Source organism: Dendrobates tinctorius, unplaced genomic scaffold (assembly GCF_039654945.1).
Source record: "Dendrobates tinctorius isolate UK_male_01 unplaced genomic scaffold, ASM3965494v1 ptg000040l, whole genome shotgun sequence".
NCBI lineage: Eukaryota > Metazoa > Chordata > Amphibia > Anura > Dendrobatidae > Dendrobates > Dendrobates tinctorius.
Genome location: NW_027361708.1, coordinates 35,064,010 through 35,082,184, shown reverse-complemented (window position 1 = coordinate 35,082,184; position 18,175 = coordinate 35,064,010). Strand labels below are relative to the sequence as shown.

The 18,175-nt window shown below is 42.4% G+C and overlaps 1 protein-coding gene across 2 annotated transcripts in view; it reads right to left on the bottom strand.

The window, feature by feature from the left end:
• CDH23 (cadherin related 23) overlaps positions 1-18,175 on the bottom strand; it is a 1,761,581-nt gene that overhangs the window by 310,055 nt on the left and 1,433,351 nt on the right. For both annotated transcript variants that reach the window (XM_073574902.1, XM_073574903.1), the window contains exons 33-36: positions 17,216-17,365; positions 14,823-14,951; positions 3,068-3,196; positions 2,460-2,687 (exon numbers count right to left, since the gene is read on the bottom strand). In XM_073574902.1, the coding sequence (XP_073431003.1) occupies positions 2,460-2,687; positions 3,068-3,196; positions 14,823-14,951; positions 17,216-17,365 (636 nt within the window). The remainder of the gene's footprint in view (positions 1-2,459; positions 2,688-3,067; positions 3,197-14,822; positions 14,952-17,215; positions 17,366-18,175) is intronic.

Below are 18,175 nucleotides of genomic sequence, written 5' to 3'. Positions count from 1 at the left end.
AAATATTAGAGCACTTCATGCTTCCCTCTGCCAACCAGCTTTCTAGTGTTGGAAATTTCATTCTCCAGCAGGACTTGGCACCTGTCCACACTGCCAAAAGTACCAATACCTGGTTTAAAAACCACAAACAGTATCACTGTGCTTGATTGGCCAGCAAACTCACCTGAACTTGTATTGTAAAGAGGACTGTATTGTAAAGAGGAAGCTGAGAGACACCAGACCCAACAATGCAGATGAGCTGAAGGCTGCTATCAAAGCACCCTGGGCTTCCATAACACCTCAGCAGTGCCACAGGCTGATTGCCTCCATACCACACCGCATTAATGCAGTAACTGATGCCAAAGCAGCCCCGACCAAGTATTGAGTGCATTTACTGAATATTCATTTCAGTAGGCCAACATTTCTAATTTTAAAATAATTTTTTCAAGCTGGTGTTATAAAGTATTCTAATTTACTGAGATAATGACTTTTGGGTTTTCTTTGGCTGTCATCAATATTAACAGAAATAAACACTTGAAATGCATCACTGTTTGTAATGACTCTAATGTATGAATTTCACTTTTTCTATTGAAGAACTGAAATTAATTAACTTTTTAATCATATTCTAATTTTGTGAGATGCACCTGTACTTAATGCTATTCACAGGTGCCAGAGACAAAGAAGAAGATGGACATGGATTACTTTGTAGGATTATTTTATTTATAAATGGGTGTACGAGGCATAGTGTGGGGGAGTCTTTAATCAGATAAAGTTTTTTTTTTCTTTCTGTGTGTGTTTATTTTTACTGGTGGGTTAGTAATGGGGTGTCTGAGTGAAACCTCTCCATTACTAACCCCCAAAACAACTACCCCAACTGGCACCTCACCAGGGCTATAGGGAAGAGCTGAGGCTAAGTGCCAGATTTGGCGCATCAAATATGATGCACCACTTCTGGGGTGGCTGCAGGCTGATATTTGTAAGTTGAGAATGGTCCAATTACCATGGGCATTCCCAACCTATTAATATCAGCCCGCAGCTGTCTGGTTTCCCTTAGCTATTTACTAAAAATAGGGGGGCCCCACACTGTTTTTTTCATTTATTTATTAACAAATAAATAAAAAATGGTAATAAACAAATGAACAATGTGGCTTCACCCCTATTTTTACTAACCAGCCAAGGGAAATCAGACAGCTGTGAGCTGGTCTTATTATTCTTGAAAGGGGCCAATATCCATGGACCTTCCCAACCTATTAAAATCAGCCCCCAGCTGTCAGCTTCAGACAGCTGGGGGCTGATATTAATAGGCTGGAAAGGGCCATGGATATTGGTCCCTTCCCAGCCTAATAAGACCAACCCTTAGTCACCTCAGAAATGGCATATGCATTCTGGTGCTTAGCTTCAGTTCTACCTAATTACCCTAGTGCAAATGTAATCAGGGTAATTGGATTGTGGGGTTGATGTCAGTTGTGTAAAGTTGGCTAACATCAAGCCCACAGGCACTTGGACTGGAGTGCTCAGCTGCATAGAAATACCGGTCCCGAGTGCCTGCGGCAATGCTGGGTATTGAGATGCGAGACTCGTGCGAGTTTCTCGCAAGTGTGACCCCGGCCTAACACAGACGTCCATGAGAAGTGTTTACCGTGTGTACAGACACCGAACTTGACCTTTTTGGTTTGGCCATCGCGATGAAACCAACATTCCCCAAATTTTTAGAGACACTCAGAAAAAAATGTAATATGATAACAAATATAAATTTACGGCCTAAACTGCTCTAAATTTGAGATATAGGCAAATTAGGCGCTGCTAAAGGTTTTAGGCCAGGTTTCAGATCTCTCAAAGCTAAGATACTTGAGATATTTGCCAGAAAAAAATGGTACACCAAAGCCAATATTTAAGCCAAACGATTGGACCAATCTGGCACAAAGGGCCTACGCTTTGTTTCATCTCTTTATAACTGACTTCATATAAGTAGCAAACAAGATTTATAACTATACACAGTAAAATAAAATAGCATATGCAAAGCATGGTAATTTTACTTAAACATATAAATATATACCGTATATGGCACTAAGGGTGAATCTATACAAATAAATTATTGGAACATTGTATATATTTTGTTGTAGTCTAAGATGGTCCTTGTATGCAAATAGATTTTTAGAGAATCTAGTTTGTAAGTTTGTGAGCCAGGTTCTCTTATCCTTCACAGATGTTAGACTTACGAAATCCTTTTATATACAACTCCTTACCTCTCATCCCGATAGAATGTAAATAAGAAAACATGTTTTTTTTTTTACATAACAGTGAAAACATCCCTCCACATTACCATCCCCTAGACCGATTAATAAGTCTGTTGAATACATTATTCACCAACATTTAATTATCTGAATTATAAACATTAAAAACAAAAATGCAAGTTCTTCCCAGCGGCCCTGTGTAAAATAGCAATATACTACTGTGCAGAATTCTGGAATGGCACTTACTGATAAAGCAGGGTTTCCTTCATCTTCGACAACAACCATGAGGCGGTAGAAACTCTGTTTTTCACGGTCAGGAGGTGATGGACGAGTGGCAATTTCACCTGTGAGCCTGTCCATGCGGAAAATTAGGTCCTCATTGCCTTGTGTAATGTAATATGAGAGGACGCTGTTCAGTCCTTTGTCCCTGTCTGTTGCTGTCACTCTAATAACTGATGTTCCCCCTCCAACATTCTACAAACATGGGGTAAAAAAAATTATATCATGGTTACCAATGCAGCAACATCACCACCAACAAAACACATACTAATAATTTACGTGGTGTCGTATTGGTACATGAAATAGATGAAATGTGCACATAAAAAAATCTGTTTCCTCCATCATTGGCCATGAAATGGAGGAGAAGGTGACATGGAAGCCAACCGTAGACTAGTACAGTAGAAGGCCACAATGGAAGGTAGTTCAGTATAGTTTTGACACACAGTATATATATTTAAGATGAATATGCTGAATTTACCCATTTCATAACAAATCTCAGTCATTGTGTTCCTTTTTTTCTTTTAGTACATAAAACTTTTTTTTTTAATATAGAGTTAGAGAATTAAAACACGTACCTCAAACACACTGACATTATAACCACTAGGGCTGTCAATAACTGGTGGGTTGTCATTCACATCCACAACATTCACTGTTAATGTAAAATCAGTTTTTCGAGGTGGAGAACCTTTGTCAGACGCCTGGATCTGAAACATATCGGTAATCAAGTTTAACATTATGTACATGCTTACTAAAATAAGAGATTTGTGTAACTGGTTCATACACAGATTTTAAAATGCCAGAATTGCAACTAGCACTATAAATGAGAGGATCATTTGAAATACAGATTTGGTGGCTTTGTTGAAATTTCCATAAGAGTTCAATTTGCGGTGAATAAATCTCACTACTAGAAAGGAGTGAGAGGATAGAAGAGAGAGATTTCAATATGATATGTATATTTCACTTCCCCAGGGGACTCTGGAGATGGAAATCAACTCTGCTGTACAAGCTGCCATTCCTGACCCCGGTGGCTCCCAATGGGAACCTTGATCGTTGATTGACCACCAATGTGCAAGGTGTGATAAACCACTAAATGTCACAGCTGCAGGGCATTTTAAGAGGAGGCCCACAGGGCCACATAAAATGGCATTAGCCCCCTCACTGATGCTTTAGCAGGGTGTGAAATGGTGCCGTGCATTACATATAGAGGGTGGGCCATTTCTAAGGATACACCTAAATGGGAATGGTTGGTGATATCAACTTCCTGTTTGTGGAACATTAGTATATGTGAGGGGGGGGGGCTTTTCAAGATGGGTGGTGACCATGGCAGCCATTTTGAAGTCAGCCATTTTGGATCCAACTTTATTTTTTCCAATGAGAAGAGGGTCATGTGACACATCAAACTTGTTGAGAATTTCACAAGAAAAACTATGGTGTGCTTGGTTTTAATGTAACTTTATTCTTTCATGACTTATTTACAAATTTATGACCACTTATAAAATGTGTTCAAAGTGGGCAGTGTGAGTGTGTAGAGCAGGCTATCACACAATGTTCCAGCGAGTAATTACAGCCATGCTCACTGTATAATGAGCAGTGACTGTAAAATACCCTTGCACTGCCCTGATGACTGGAAGAGAAGCCACTGCAGGGTGAATACAACTTCATTTTCTCCTTGTAGCTGCTGCAATTCCTGTGTTTCTACAACCTTCATCTACATCCTGGTTTAGACTTGTAGTTAACCCTTCACCTGCAATCTAATCTTTCTCTGACCTTCTAACTCTGAGGATTGCTCTGCTTATTTTCTTTATGTCCAGTAAAGCACATTGTCCAGGTCCTCCATACTGTGCCATCGCCCCTGGTCCATGTGACCTCTGGCTCGGTGAATCCACCTCATCAGGTGAGCACTAACAACTACATCCACAGAAAATCTGTGGTTAGTTCTCCAAGCTGTTGGGTAACTTCTCTGATGAGTTTCTTTAAAAACTGTTGATAAATGTATTTTACAAGAATTGATGCTATTTTAAAAACAAAAAATGGTCACAACAAATATGGATTTTATTTAGGTTTCTCTTTTATTCATTTAGTTGGCATTGTTTTAATTGATAAAAATAAATTATTAACACTTCAATTTTTGAAAGCATTCTTACTTGGTAGCATTTTTCCATATATAAATCTAATCTAAACTTTTGCACAGTGCTGTAATTCAATACATGTTTTTTTCTTAAACATTTTCTGTTGTCTAACATAACACCACAGTTTTTCAATAATTACTGCATTTCCATACATGCATTTCCTTTCTGACACCTGTAAGGATACAGAAAAATTATGTGGTATGCATGCTCCTTAGGCCTGTTTCATACCTCCGTCATCGGCGGTCAGTTGAAATCCGCCAAAGGATGAGAGCAACTGATCCTTGACGGACGGATGGCAGCGGAGTTTTTGAAGGAAGGAACCGCGGGAGAAGCGACGTGGCGTAATTTAAAGCGACCGTGAGTTGGAACGAGAGCGGTCGGCCGGGAGGCGGATCGAGAAATTCCGGTAGTTGGAGTGAGATTGGGAGTTTGAGCGAGAACGAGGGGACGGGAGGTGGAGCAAGATCGGGAGGTGGAAATCGGGAGTTGGAGCAAGATCGCAGGGATGGGACGCGGGAACGAGAGAGAGAGATTTTAGCAGCTCCTGGAACGGCTTTTATGGGTTAATGCTCAAAATAGCGGACCGTCAAAGCAAAAAAACGTTGCAGGGACCGTCTCATCCGCCCGGGAGCCGCTAAAATCTTGGCCGATCCGTAAACAAATGGGTGGTACGGACGACCGTCAGTCAAGATCTGTCAATAATGTAGGTCTATGGGGGGAAAAAACTTGGCGGATTTTGACTGACGGGAAAATACGGAAGTGTGAAACAGGCCTTAGGCAACATTCACACATCTGTGTGCTGTCTGTTTTTTTTCTCAGACAGCATGTTTACGAATAGAGTTTCATTGAATTGCATATATGTTTTAAAAATGGATCTGTGTCTCCAGTCCGTGAGACTCAAAACATGTCCTATTTCGCAACCGTTTTGCAGATCAGTCTCAGCCATTAATGTCTATGGGGAATTCTGGATGAAATGCAAAAGACAGACTTGCACTTCAGTGTTCCATCCGAGGTCCATCCATTTTTAATTAATACATTGTTAAGAGTCAAGGATGGGTGAAACAGCAGAGAAATTCTATTGCATCAGTGACAAAAAGGAATGAAAAAAAAACACCTGAGAAGAAATTGGTCCATTACCCTCTGGCAGAAACATGCGTGCGAATGTCTGTATGTAGCCTAATACCAATAATTCAATGCAAAAAGTTACTCATATATTATATAGAGTCATTACATACAGAGTGATCTATTTCAAGTGTTTATTTCTGTTAATGTTGACGATTATGGCTTACAGCCAATGAAAACCCAAAAGTAGAGTTGAGCGACTTTGGTCGGATCGGGTTTCATGAAACCCGATCCGACCAAAGTCGCTCAACTCTACCCAAAAGTCATTATCTCTGTAAATAGGAATATTTTATAACACCAGGTTAAAAAATGATTTTAAAATCCAAAATGTTGGCCTACTGAAATGTATGTTCAGTAAATGCACTCAATACTTGGTCGGGGCTCCTTTGGCATCAATTACTGCGTCAATGCAGCGTGGCATGGCGGCGATCAGGCTGTGGAACTGCTGAAGAGTTATGGAAGTCCAGGTTGCTTTGATAGCAGCCTTCAGCTCATCTGCATTGTTGGGTCTAGTGTCTATCATCTTCCTCTTGACAATACCCCATAGATTCTATATGTGGTTAAGATCAGGTGAGTTTGCTGGCCAATCAAGCACAGTGTTACTGTTGTTTTTAATCCAGGTATTGGTACTTTTGGCAGTGTGGACAGGTGCTAAGTCCTGCTGGAGAATGACATTTCCATCTCTAAAAAGCTTGTTGGCAGAGGGATGCATGAAGTGCTCTAAAATTTCCTGGTAGACTGCTGTGCTGACTTTGGTCTTGATAAAACTCAGTGCACCTACACCAGCAGATGACATGAGTCACCAAACCATCACTTATTGTGGAAACTTCACACTATACCTCAAGCAGCTTGGATTGTGTGCTCCTCCACTCTTCCTCCAGACTCTGGGACCTTGATTTCCAAATGAAATGAAAAATTTACTTTCGTCTGAAAGCAACACTTTGCACCACTGAGCAACAGTCCAGATATTTTTCTCCTTGGCCCAGCTAAGATGCTTCTGGCGTCTATTGGTCACTAGTGGCTTGACGCAAGGAATCAGACACTTGTAGCTCTTATCCTGTGTGTGGTGGCTCTTGAAACAATGACTCCAGCAGCAGTTCACTCCTTGTGAATCTCCCCCAAATTTTTGAATGGCCTTTTTTTAACCATCCTTTCAAGGCTGCGGTTATCCTGATTGCTTGTGCACCTTTTTCTACCACACTTATTCCTTCCACTTAACTTCCCATTAATATGCTTGGATACAGCACTCTGTGAGCAGCCAGCTTCTTTAACAATGACCTTTTATGGCTAAGGCTACTTTCACACATCAGTTTTTTCCCGTCAGGCACGATCCGGCTTTTTTTTAAAAAAAAAACTGATCCGGCTAAATCTGAAGCCAGATCCGGTTTTTACCCATTGACTTGTATTAGCGCCAGATCGTGCCACATGGCCTTGCTTTTCATCCGGTTTTTGCCGGATCCGGCAAAACGTTGCATTCCGGCGTCTGGAAAAAACGGCAACAGTAACGTTTTATGTCTCCGGCAAAAAAGCCGGAAACGCCGGATCCGGCGATTCCGTTTTTTTGCTACAATTGAAGTCTATCGGTGCCGCAATGCGCCGGATCCGGCAAAAGAAGGATCCGGTGGCCGGATCCGGTTTTTACGTCTGAGCATGCTCAGAAGTTGGCCAACCCCCAGGAAACATATATTATGCCAGTGGGGCACTCACCCTCAGCCACTACCATGGAGACTGCCAAGGAAGCATCCCAAAGGCCATCAAGGGATCAGCCAGCCAGCAGCAGAGGCCGCAAGCAGCAGCAGATGCTGCCAGCAACAGTTTTAGACGGTGGCCAGGATCTAACGCCGCCAGCAACAGCAGACGCCGCGCAGCTCAAGTGCATGCTGCCAGTAGCAGACGCCATGCAGCTGAAGAACACGCCGCCCAGCATCAGCCAACGCTGCCAGCAGCAGACGCCGGGCAGCAGCACGAGACGCTCCCAGCACCAGATGCCGCACAGCAGCAGACGCCACCAGCATCAGACGCTGGCCACCATCATCACACGCCGCCAGCAGTAATGGAAATGTTTTCTTCTTCTGGGAGCCCTCCCTCGCATCGACAGCGCTTACAGGTATAAAATGTTTTATTTTTTAAATAATTTTTGGTAAAGTAGATTCAGCTTCAATAGTTAACCCCTTCATGACCCAGCCTATTTTGACCTTGATGACCTGGCCATTTTTTGCATTTCTGAACAGTGTCCCTTTATGAAGTAATAACTCAGGAATGCTTCAACGCATCCTAGCGATTCTGAGATTGTTTTTCCGTGACATATTGGGCTTCATGTTAGTGGTAAATTGAGGTCGATAATTTTTGCATTTATTTGTGAAAAAAATGGAAATTTGGCAAAAATTTTGAAAATTTCACAATTTTCAAATTTTGAATTTTATTCTGTTAAACCAGAGAGTTATGTGACACAAAATAGTTAATAAATAACATTTCCCACATGTCTACTTTACATCAGCACAATTTTGGAAACAAAATTTTTTTTGTTAGGAAGTTATAAGGGTTAAAAGTTGACCAGCGATTTCTCATTTTTACAGCAAAATTTACAAAACCATTTTTTTTTAGGGACCACCTCACATTTGAAGTCACTTTGAGGAGTCTATATGGCAGAAAATACCCAAAAGTGACACCATTCTAAAAACTGCACCCCTCAAGCTACTCAAAACTACATTCAAGAAGATTATTAACCCTTCAGGTACTTAACAGGGACTAAAGCAACATGGAAGGAAAAAATGGACATTTTAATTTTTCCAACAAAAATTTTCTTTTAGCATCATTTTTTTCATTATCACATGGGTAATAGGATAAAATGGATCCTAAAATTTGTTGGGCAATTTCTTCGATACCTCATATGTGGTCATAAACCACTGTTTGGGCACATGGCAGGGCTCAGAAGGGAAGGAACGCCATTTGACTTTTTGAATGGAAAATAAGCTGGAATATTTATCGGTTGCCATGTCGCTTTTGGAAAGTCCCTGTGTGCCTAAACATTGGAGCTCCCCCACAAGTGACCCCATTTTGGAAACTAGACCCTCCAAGGAACTTACCTAGATGCATAATGAGCACTTTGAACCCCCAGGTGCTTCACAAATTGATCCTTAAAAAAAAAAAAAAAGTACTTTTTTTTTCACAAAACTTTTCTTTTAGACTCAGTTTCTTCATTTTCACATGGGCAACAGGGTAGAATGGATCATAAAACTTGTTGGGCAATTTCTCCTGAGTACACCAATACCTCATATGTGTTCATAAACCACTGTTTGGACGCACGGCAGGGTCCAGAAGGGAAGGAGCGCCATTTGACTTTTTGAATGGAAAATTAGCTCCAATCATTAGCGGACACCATGTCGTATTTGGAGAGCCCCTGTGTGCCTAAACATTGGAGCTCCCCCACAAGTGACCCCATTTTGGAAATTAGACCCCCTGAAGGAACTTATCTAGATGGGGGTTCAAAGTGCTCACCACACAAGTGCTTCACAGAAGATTATAATGCAGAGCAGAGAAAATAAAAAAATATTTTTTTCCTCAAAAATGATTTTTAAGCCCGCTAATTTTTATTTTCACAAGGCTAAAAGGAGAAATTGGACCCCAAATGGTGTTGTCCAGTTTGTCCTGAGTACACCGATACCTCATATGTGTTCATAAACCACTGTTTGGATGCACGGCAGGGTCCAGAAGGGAAGGAGCGCCATTTGACTTTTTGAATGGAAAATTAGCTCCAATCATTAGCGGACACCATGTGAGAGCCCCTGTGTGCCTAAACATTGGAGCTCCCCCACAAATGCCCCCATTTTGGAAACTAGACCCCCCAAGGAACTTATCTAGATGCATAGTGAGCACTTTGAATCCTCAGGTGCTTCACAGACGTTTATAACGCAGAGCCGTGAAAATAAAAATATTTTTTTTCCTCAAAAAATGATTTTTTAGCCAGCTAATTTTTATTTTCACAATATTAACAGGAGAAATTGGACTCCTAAAGTTGTTGTCCAGTTTCTCTTGAGTACACTGGTACCCCATATGTGGGGGGACCACTGTTTGGGCACACGTCGGGGCTCGGAAGGGAAGTAGTGACGTTTTGAAATGTTGACTTGATGGAATGGTCTATAGGCGTCATGTTGCGCTTGCAGAGCCCCTGATGCGCCTAAACAGTGGAAACCCCCCACAAGTGACCCCATTTTGGAAACTAGACTACCCATGGAACTAATCTAGATGTGTGGTGAGCAATTTGAACCCCCAAGTTCTTCACAGAAGTTTACAACGCAAAGGCATGAAAATAAAAAATATTTTTTTCCTCAAAAAATGATTTTTTTAGCCCACAATTTTTTACTTTCACAAGGCTAACAGGCGAGATTGCACCCCAAAAGTTGTTGTCCAGTTTGTCCTGAGTATGCTGGTACCTCATATGTGGGGGGAACCACTGTTTCGGCACACGTCGGGGTTCGGAAGGGAAGTAGTGACGTTTTAAAATGCCGACTTTATGGAATGGTCTGCAGGCATCATGTTACATTTGCATAGCCCCTGATGTGCCTAAACAGTAGAAACCCCCCACAAGTGACCCCATTTTGGAAACTAGACCCCCCAAGGAACTTATCTAGATGTCTGGTGAGCGCTTCGAACCCCCAAGTGCTTCACAGAAGTTTATAACGCAGAGCCATGAAAATAAAAAAATTTTATTTTCCCAAGGGTAACAGGAGAAATTAGACCCCAAAAGTTGTTGTGCAATTTTTCCCTGATTACGCTGATACCCCATATGTGGGGGTACACCACTGTTTTGGCACATGTCGGGGCTTGGAATGGAGGGAGCACTGTTTGACTTTTTAAACGCAAAATTGGCTGGAAAAGATGGTGGCGCCATGTCACGTTTGGAGACCCCCTGATGTGCCTAAACAGTGGAAACTCCTCAATTCTAACTCCAACCCTAACCCCAAAACACCCCTAACCCTAATCCCAACCCTAATCACAACCCTAACCCCAATCACAACCCTAACCCTAATCCTAACCCTAATTCCAACTCTAACCCTAATTCCAACCCTAACCCTAATTCCAACCCTAATCCTAATTCCAACCCTAATCCTAATTCCAACCCTAACCCTAATTCCAACCCTAATCCTAATTCCAACCCTAACCCTAATTCCAACCCTAACCCTAATGGAAAAATAAAAATATTTTCTTTATTTTATTATATGTCCCTACCTATGTGGGTGATAAAGGGGGGGTTATTTACGTTTTTATTTTGATCACTGTGAGAGTTTCTCACAGTGATCAAAATAAATGAATGAATCTACAGCCGGCGCACTGCGCATGCACCTGTCATTTTCCAAGATGGCGGCGCCCATGACGCAAGACACCGGGATGGCCAGAGGGACAGGAGGTACCGGGGCCGGTGGGGGGGTCGGAAGGCTGAGGGAGTGGAGGGAAGGGGGAGGGGACCTGATGATGACTGCGGTGTCCGATCGCTGCCGTTAGTCTGTGGCGGCAGCCGATTGGCGCCATCAGTCGGTGGGTGAGGGGTCTCATTGCTGTCTCCAGCCATGGCCGATGCTATTGCAGCATCAGCCATGGACTGATTGTAATATTTCACCAAATTTAATTGGTGAAATATTACAATCGTACTGCGCATGCGCTCGCCATTTTCAAAGATGGCGGCGCCCATGCAGGAGGGACGGCGGGACACCGGGAGCCGGAGCGGGACGTGACAGGTACCGGGTAGGGTGAGGGGGGGATCGGACTGTGGGGGGATCAGAGGGAAGGGGAGGGGGGCAGATCGTGACAGCAGCGGCCCATCGCTGCTGTCAGTCCGTGGTGGGGGCCAATTGCCCCGCCAGCCCGTGTGGGGGGGTTAAATTAGTGTCTCCAGCCATGTCCGATGCTACTGTAGCATCGGCCATGGCTGGATTGAAATATTTCATCAAATTTCATTGATGAAATATTACTATTGCTCTGATTGGCTGTTTCACTTTCAACAGCCAATCAGAGCGATCGTAGCCACGTGGGGGCTAAGCCACCCCCCCGTGGTGAAACATAAAGGGTCCTATGTGTGCGGGTCGGGTGACCTTTCATTGACCCCGGTCACCCGACCGGCAGGAGCGCTATTTATAGCATGATACCTGATGTTGTATAATAACCAATTTGTGCTTTCTCTTTTCAGGGGAGAGAATTGTGAAGCGGTGGCGATCTATCAGGGATCGCTTCAAGAAGGAGTTCAACAAAGAAATGCAGGCCCCGAGTGGCTCTGGAGAATGCAGGAGCAAGTACAAGTATGCGCACGCCCTGTCGTTCCTCCGGACAATAATGGTGACCAGAAGGTAAATATTAAAAACCCATGTAGAAAAAAATGTAACATGTATAACTAATTTTTTTTTTCCAGCCAGGGACATGCAATAGCAATATATTAATTTTGTTTTTTGGCTCTTTCTTCATCAGCACCATGAGCAGCACTCGGGAGCTTGCACAGTTGGACCCTTCTGGGGCAATCCTTCACGAGACCGCCACCGAGGGACAATTCGACTGCCCTCGCCCATCTGCACCTTCACAGCCTGCCCTCACAAGTGATCCCTCCATCCCATCCACCAGCGCTGGAGCATCGTGGCCAACTCCATTCCATGAATCTGCTGGTGAGGAAATAGCTTTTCCTTTACCCCACCCTTCTGCCGCTGCCACCTCTAGTACACCTGCGGGTACTGGGAGGCAGCAGCAGAGGGGTTAGGAAAGGAGCTATGCGCCAGAATTCTTACATCTGAATGCATCTTTTCAAAACTGTCTCAAAGTGTTGTCTGAGCAAATTGCCGCAGGCTTTAATATGCTCAGCAACAGCATTCTTGAGGTCAAAACACTTTTGCAAAGCATGCATTCAGATGCAAGACAAACTCCAAACCACACATTTTTCAGGTCTGTAGTGGAGCGCATAGATGGACTATCTCCTGACCAGCAGATGCATGTAACGCAGTCGTGCCATGCTGCTCTAGGCTGTGATGGGGTGGATCCACAAACGTCGTCGGCGCTGACGCATGATGCGCTGCTGTCTCTTTCTCTCCTTCTCAAGAACAATTGCCTTCAAACGATTCGCCTCAACAGTGAAATCCACCAAATTCTTCAGACTGTTTGCTATCACAACGTCCATCTTCGCCAGCCAGCTACTTTCTCTTCTCTCTCTCCAACCTGCACTTGCTCCTCTACAAACTGTGAAAGATGGGCTGGGAACACTGTAAAAATAGGTTTTCCGTAGTCAATCATGTTTTTGAGCACCCCCATGGGCGTTTTTACAAAACGGATCCGTCGTAATCCGGCGAAACACAGATTAAAAACCGGACGAAACGGAAGAAACGGATCCGTTAGACGGATCTGGCAGAAAAACGCATCCGTTTCTTCCGGTTGGCGCCGGATCCGGCACTCCGGCGACACGCCGGATCACGCCTGATGGGAAAAAACTGATGTGTGAAAGTACCCTTACCCTCCTTGTGGAGTGTGTCAGTGACTGCCTTCTGGACACCTGTCAAGTCAGCAGTCTTCCCCATGAGTGTGAAGCCTACTGAAACAAGCTAAGGGACCTTTTTAAAAGATTAGGAAGCCTTTGCAGGTGTTTTATGTTATTTATTTTAATTTCCTGAGTTGACTTTTGGGTTTTCATTGGCTGTAAGCCATAATCATCAACATTAACAGAAATAAACACTTGAAATAGATCACTGTCTGTAATGACTCTATATAATATATGAGTTTCACTTCTTGTATTGAAGAACTGAAATACATTAACTCCTTGATGATATTCTAATTTTGTGAGAAGCACCTGTATGTATGTATATTGTCTCAAATTTTCTCTTCACTGTCTCTATATTCAGACTTGTTCTGATTAGTTTGAAATTATTTTTAATAAAAAAAAACCTTTATTAGGGTCAGTGCACAATCAGAGAAAAAAGGTCCTATTATTCTAATCAGACATTGATCAGAGTAGCATGAATATTTCTGGGAGGTGGAGAGAAAACAAAGTTTCTCCACCCTCTCCATTTAGGCAGCTGTGAAAACTGGACCACATTCGAACCACATCTGAGGCTACTTTCACACTTGCTTTGTTTTGCAGCGCGTTTTTCCAGCAAAAAAACGCATAGAAAAAACGCATACAAATGCTGCGTTTTTTTCAAGCATTTTTATGAGCATGCATGAAAAAAATGCAGCATTTTTATGCGTTTGTATGCGTTTTTAGTGCGTTTTTACCTCGTTTGCGTTTTTTCCCAACATTAGTTGGCCCCTCACACTAACCCAAACCATGACTTTACTAACCCTAACCCTAACCCTAACCCTGACCCTAACCCTAACCCTTAACCAAACCATACTAACCCTAACCCTTAACCAAACCCTACTAACCCTACCCAAACCCTAACCCTAAACCCTAACTAACCCTAAACCCTAACCCTTAACCAAACCATACTAACACTAACCCAAACCCTAACCTTAACACGAACCCTAAACCCCCTTAACTAACCCTAAATCTAACCCAAACCCCTAAATTCCATTGTCTAACTAATGGTCAACAAAAAAAGCATGTGCAAAAAACGCATACATGAGCATGCCAATGCGCACATATGCGCACCCATAGACTTATAATGGGTGTCTTGCTGTAAAAAAATGCATTGCGCGCACATACGTTTTTTTGAGGCAAGTTGGACGCCCAAAAAATGCAACAGGATGCATTTTGTGCGTCCGAGCGCACACCACAAAAAAACGCATGCGCGGAAGAACGCATACAAACGCATGCGTACGCGCACATAAGCGCATCCCATGCAAAATATAGGGGGAAAAAATGCATGCGTTTTTTAGCTCTAAAATACAGCCCAAAAAAACGCAAGTGTGAAACCAGCCTTAGTGCGGTCCGATGTTTTTCACGGAACCACAGACTTGCATTACCGATTTTGATCCAACACTCGCTTCAGAAGTGGACACGAAAAAAAAATCAGACATGCACAGATATAATAATAATCGGCCATGTTTGCAAGTAACGCTAGAAAAGACTGAATTGACACCCAGGGTTAGGACATTTTCTCCTCCTTACCCTTAATGAATGCACTTCTTGTAGTTCTCTGTCCAGTGGTTTCACAAGGAAAACTTCTCCATAGGTATCATTCGTAATACGGATCTCAAATAGTCTGTCTACATTTCCACTGACTATAGAAAAAGTCACCTATAAAAATTTTCAAGGAAACATGTTATCTTAAAGGTAATTCACAAGTCAATGCATTCTGGGTAAAACCAAGAGAGACTCAATGGAGTTGAAACTAAAACTTCCAATTTTCACATACAGTGGCTTGCAAACGTATTCACCCTCTTAGCTTTTTAGTTACTTTTTTTTACATTACAACCTGTATTTAAATATTTTTGTAATCCGATTTGGGTGTAATGCATCAGCACTAAATAGTCTAAAATGGTGAAGTGAAGTGAGAAAAATATAGGCAGAAATTAAATTTATGAAATCAAATAAATAAAAACTTGGATGTGCATATATTAACCCCTTTCGCTTTTGCTATGAAGCACCTAAACATTTCTGGTGCAAGCAATTACCTTCATAAGTCACATGCTTAGTGAAAGGAAGTCCACCTGTGTGCCACCTAAGTGTCACATGGTCTGGCAATATATACAGACCTTTTCTGAAAGGCCAACAGTGGCTGCAACATCATTAAACAAGAGGCACCACTAACAAAACACCTTGAAGACCAAGGAGATCTCCAACCAAGTGAGGGACAAAGTTGCTGAGAAGTATAAGTCAGGGTTGGGTTATAAATATCCCAATCTCTGATGATCCCCCGGAGCACCATCAAATCCATTATCATCAAATGGAAAGAACATAGCACCACAACAAACCTGCCAGGTGAGGGCCGCCCACCAAAACTCTCAACTAGGGCAAGGAGGGCAATAATCAGGGAGGCAACACAGAGACAAAAGGTAGCCCTGAAGGAGCTGCAGAGTTCCCAAGCAGAGACTGGAGTTTCTGTCCTTGCGACTATAATAAGTTGTACACTCCACAGCGGTGGCCTTTAAGGAAGAGAGGGCAGTAAAAAAAAACCTTTACATACACAAAAAAATTGTATGGCTAGTTTTGAGTTTGCCAAAAGACATGTGGGAGACTTCCTAAATGTATGGAGAAAGGTGATGTGGTCAGATGATACCAAAATTGAACTTTTTGGCCACCAAGTCAAACGCTATGTCTGGCGCCAAACCACCACGGCTCATCACCTCAAGAACACCACCCCCACAGTGAAACATGGTTAGGGCAGCATAATTCTGTGACTATGTTTTTTGGCAGCAGGGTCAGGGAAAATGGTCTAAGTCAAGGAGAAAATGGATGGTGCAAAATACAGGCAGTGGCTTGAGACTGGGACGAAGGCTCACCTTCCATCAAGACAGTGACCCAAAGCATACTGCTAAAACAACAATCAAGTGGTTTAATGTGAAATGTGTAAATATTTTGGACTAGCCTAGTCAGAGCCTAGACCTTAATCCAATTTCAAATCTGTGGTCAGACTTGAAGATTGCTTTTCAGAGAAAACCATCAAACTTGAAAGAGCTGGAGAAGTTTTGCCTTGAGGAATGAGCAAAAATCCCAGTGGTGAAATGTGGAAAGCTCATAGAGACTTATGTAAAGCAACTTGCAGCTGTAAGTGCCGCAAAAGGAGACTCTACAAAGTACTGACTTTAGGGGGGTGAATAGTTATGCACAATGAATTTTTCAGTTATTTTGTCTTATTTGTTGTTTGCTTCACAATAAAAAGAAAACCAAATGTTCAGGGATATTCTTTGCATGAACTGAGGCAAACCCTCAAAAAGAAAAAAAAAAAAACAGTGAAATTCCAGGTAGCAAAATATTTGAGGTAGCAAAATATAAAAAATGCCAGGGAGGGGGGTGAACACTTACACATGCCATTGCATTATAAAGTCTTGCATATACTTTGCAAATCTAGGTTTTAAATAGTATTTTGAACAGTGATTGGTGAGTTTACTGACTAGTTTTTACAGGTGGGAAATCCACTGCCTATTACAGTAGTGGCATTGTGATAGAGATTTAATAAAGTTAAATTAAATGGCATTGTGGATGTGAAACCTCCAATATGTCAATTTATGCTGTGGACGTTGCTACAGAATTGTAAAGAGTGAAATATGTGGAAAATTTGCAGCATTTCTTACATTTAATTCACAGCTGTTTTTGAATGGTCAGTGGTAACGTATCATTAGGCCGGAGTCACACTACAGTGAGATACGGCCGAGTCTCGCAGGTTAAAACCAAGCTCTGGCACCGGCACTCCGGAGCGTGCAGCTCCATGTATTGCTGTGCGGCTGCACGCTCCGCTCCGGAGTGTCGCCGCCAGAGCTTGGTTTTAACCTGCGAGACTCGGCCGTATCTCGCTGTGTGTGATCCCGGCCTTAAAGTTAATTACCGTATAAAATACTTACTTGCCCATTAACTCCAGCATCAGGGTCTCTGGCCAAGACTAGAGCTATTCTTCTGCCTGTTGGACAGTCCTCGGCCACACTCACTACTGACTCTGATGTTGGATCAAATACTGGACTATTGTCATTCTCATCTAAAACAGTAATTTGAACCTGTGAAATAAATGGCAAGTATGATTAAAATATACATACAATAAAGAGAGCTAAAAATATACTCATTAATACCTAAAGTAATATTTTAATTTCTGGTTGAACAGCTATTTTATAAAAGCTCTGTAGTGAACACTGCACTTACTTTCTTTCATAGAGGCCAATAATAAATCTGTCATTTTTAGCACACTTGACGGCTGATACATGCTGGCCAATGCGAGAGCAGGATGTATCAGGCAATGGTCATACGATTTCAGCCATGTATGTTTGATTCTGAGTTGTAGCATTTCGGAGAAAAACCTACTTTAAAAGCCGCCTTCTCCCCTCCCGATGCGCTGGAGTGACAGGTATACATGCACATACACACAGCTGTCACTCCAAGGCATCGGGCGGGGAGAAGGCGGCTTTTAAAGTAGGTTTTTCTCCGAAATGCTACAAAAACTCAGAATCAAGCATGCACTTGTGCTCAAAAGTTTACACACCCCGGCAGAATTTTTGCTTTCTTGACCTTTTTTCAGAGAATATGAATGATAACACCATGGCTGAAATCTTACCGCCACTGCCTGATACATTCTCCCCAGTTTGCAGGCAGCATTTATCAGCTGACCGCTTCATTTTAAAATTAGTTATTGTAATTTTTAGCAGTTACATCACCGTTAACTTTACATGAAGTTTAAAGGAATATCAAATAATAATACATCATGACTGGGGAAAAAAAATGTAAAAACTGGAAAGAAGGCGTCCTTTTCATATGATCTTTAGGCCTCAGTCACACATCTGTGTTGCATGACGAATACCAAAAATACCAATATA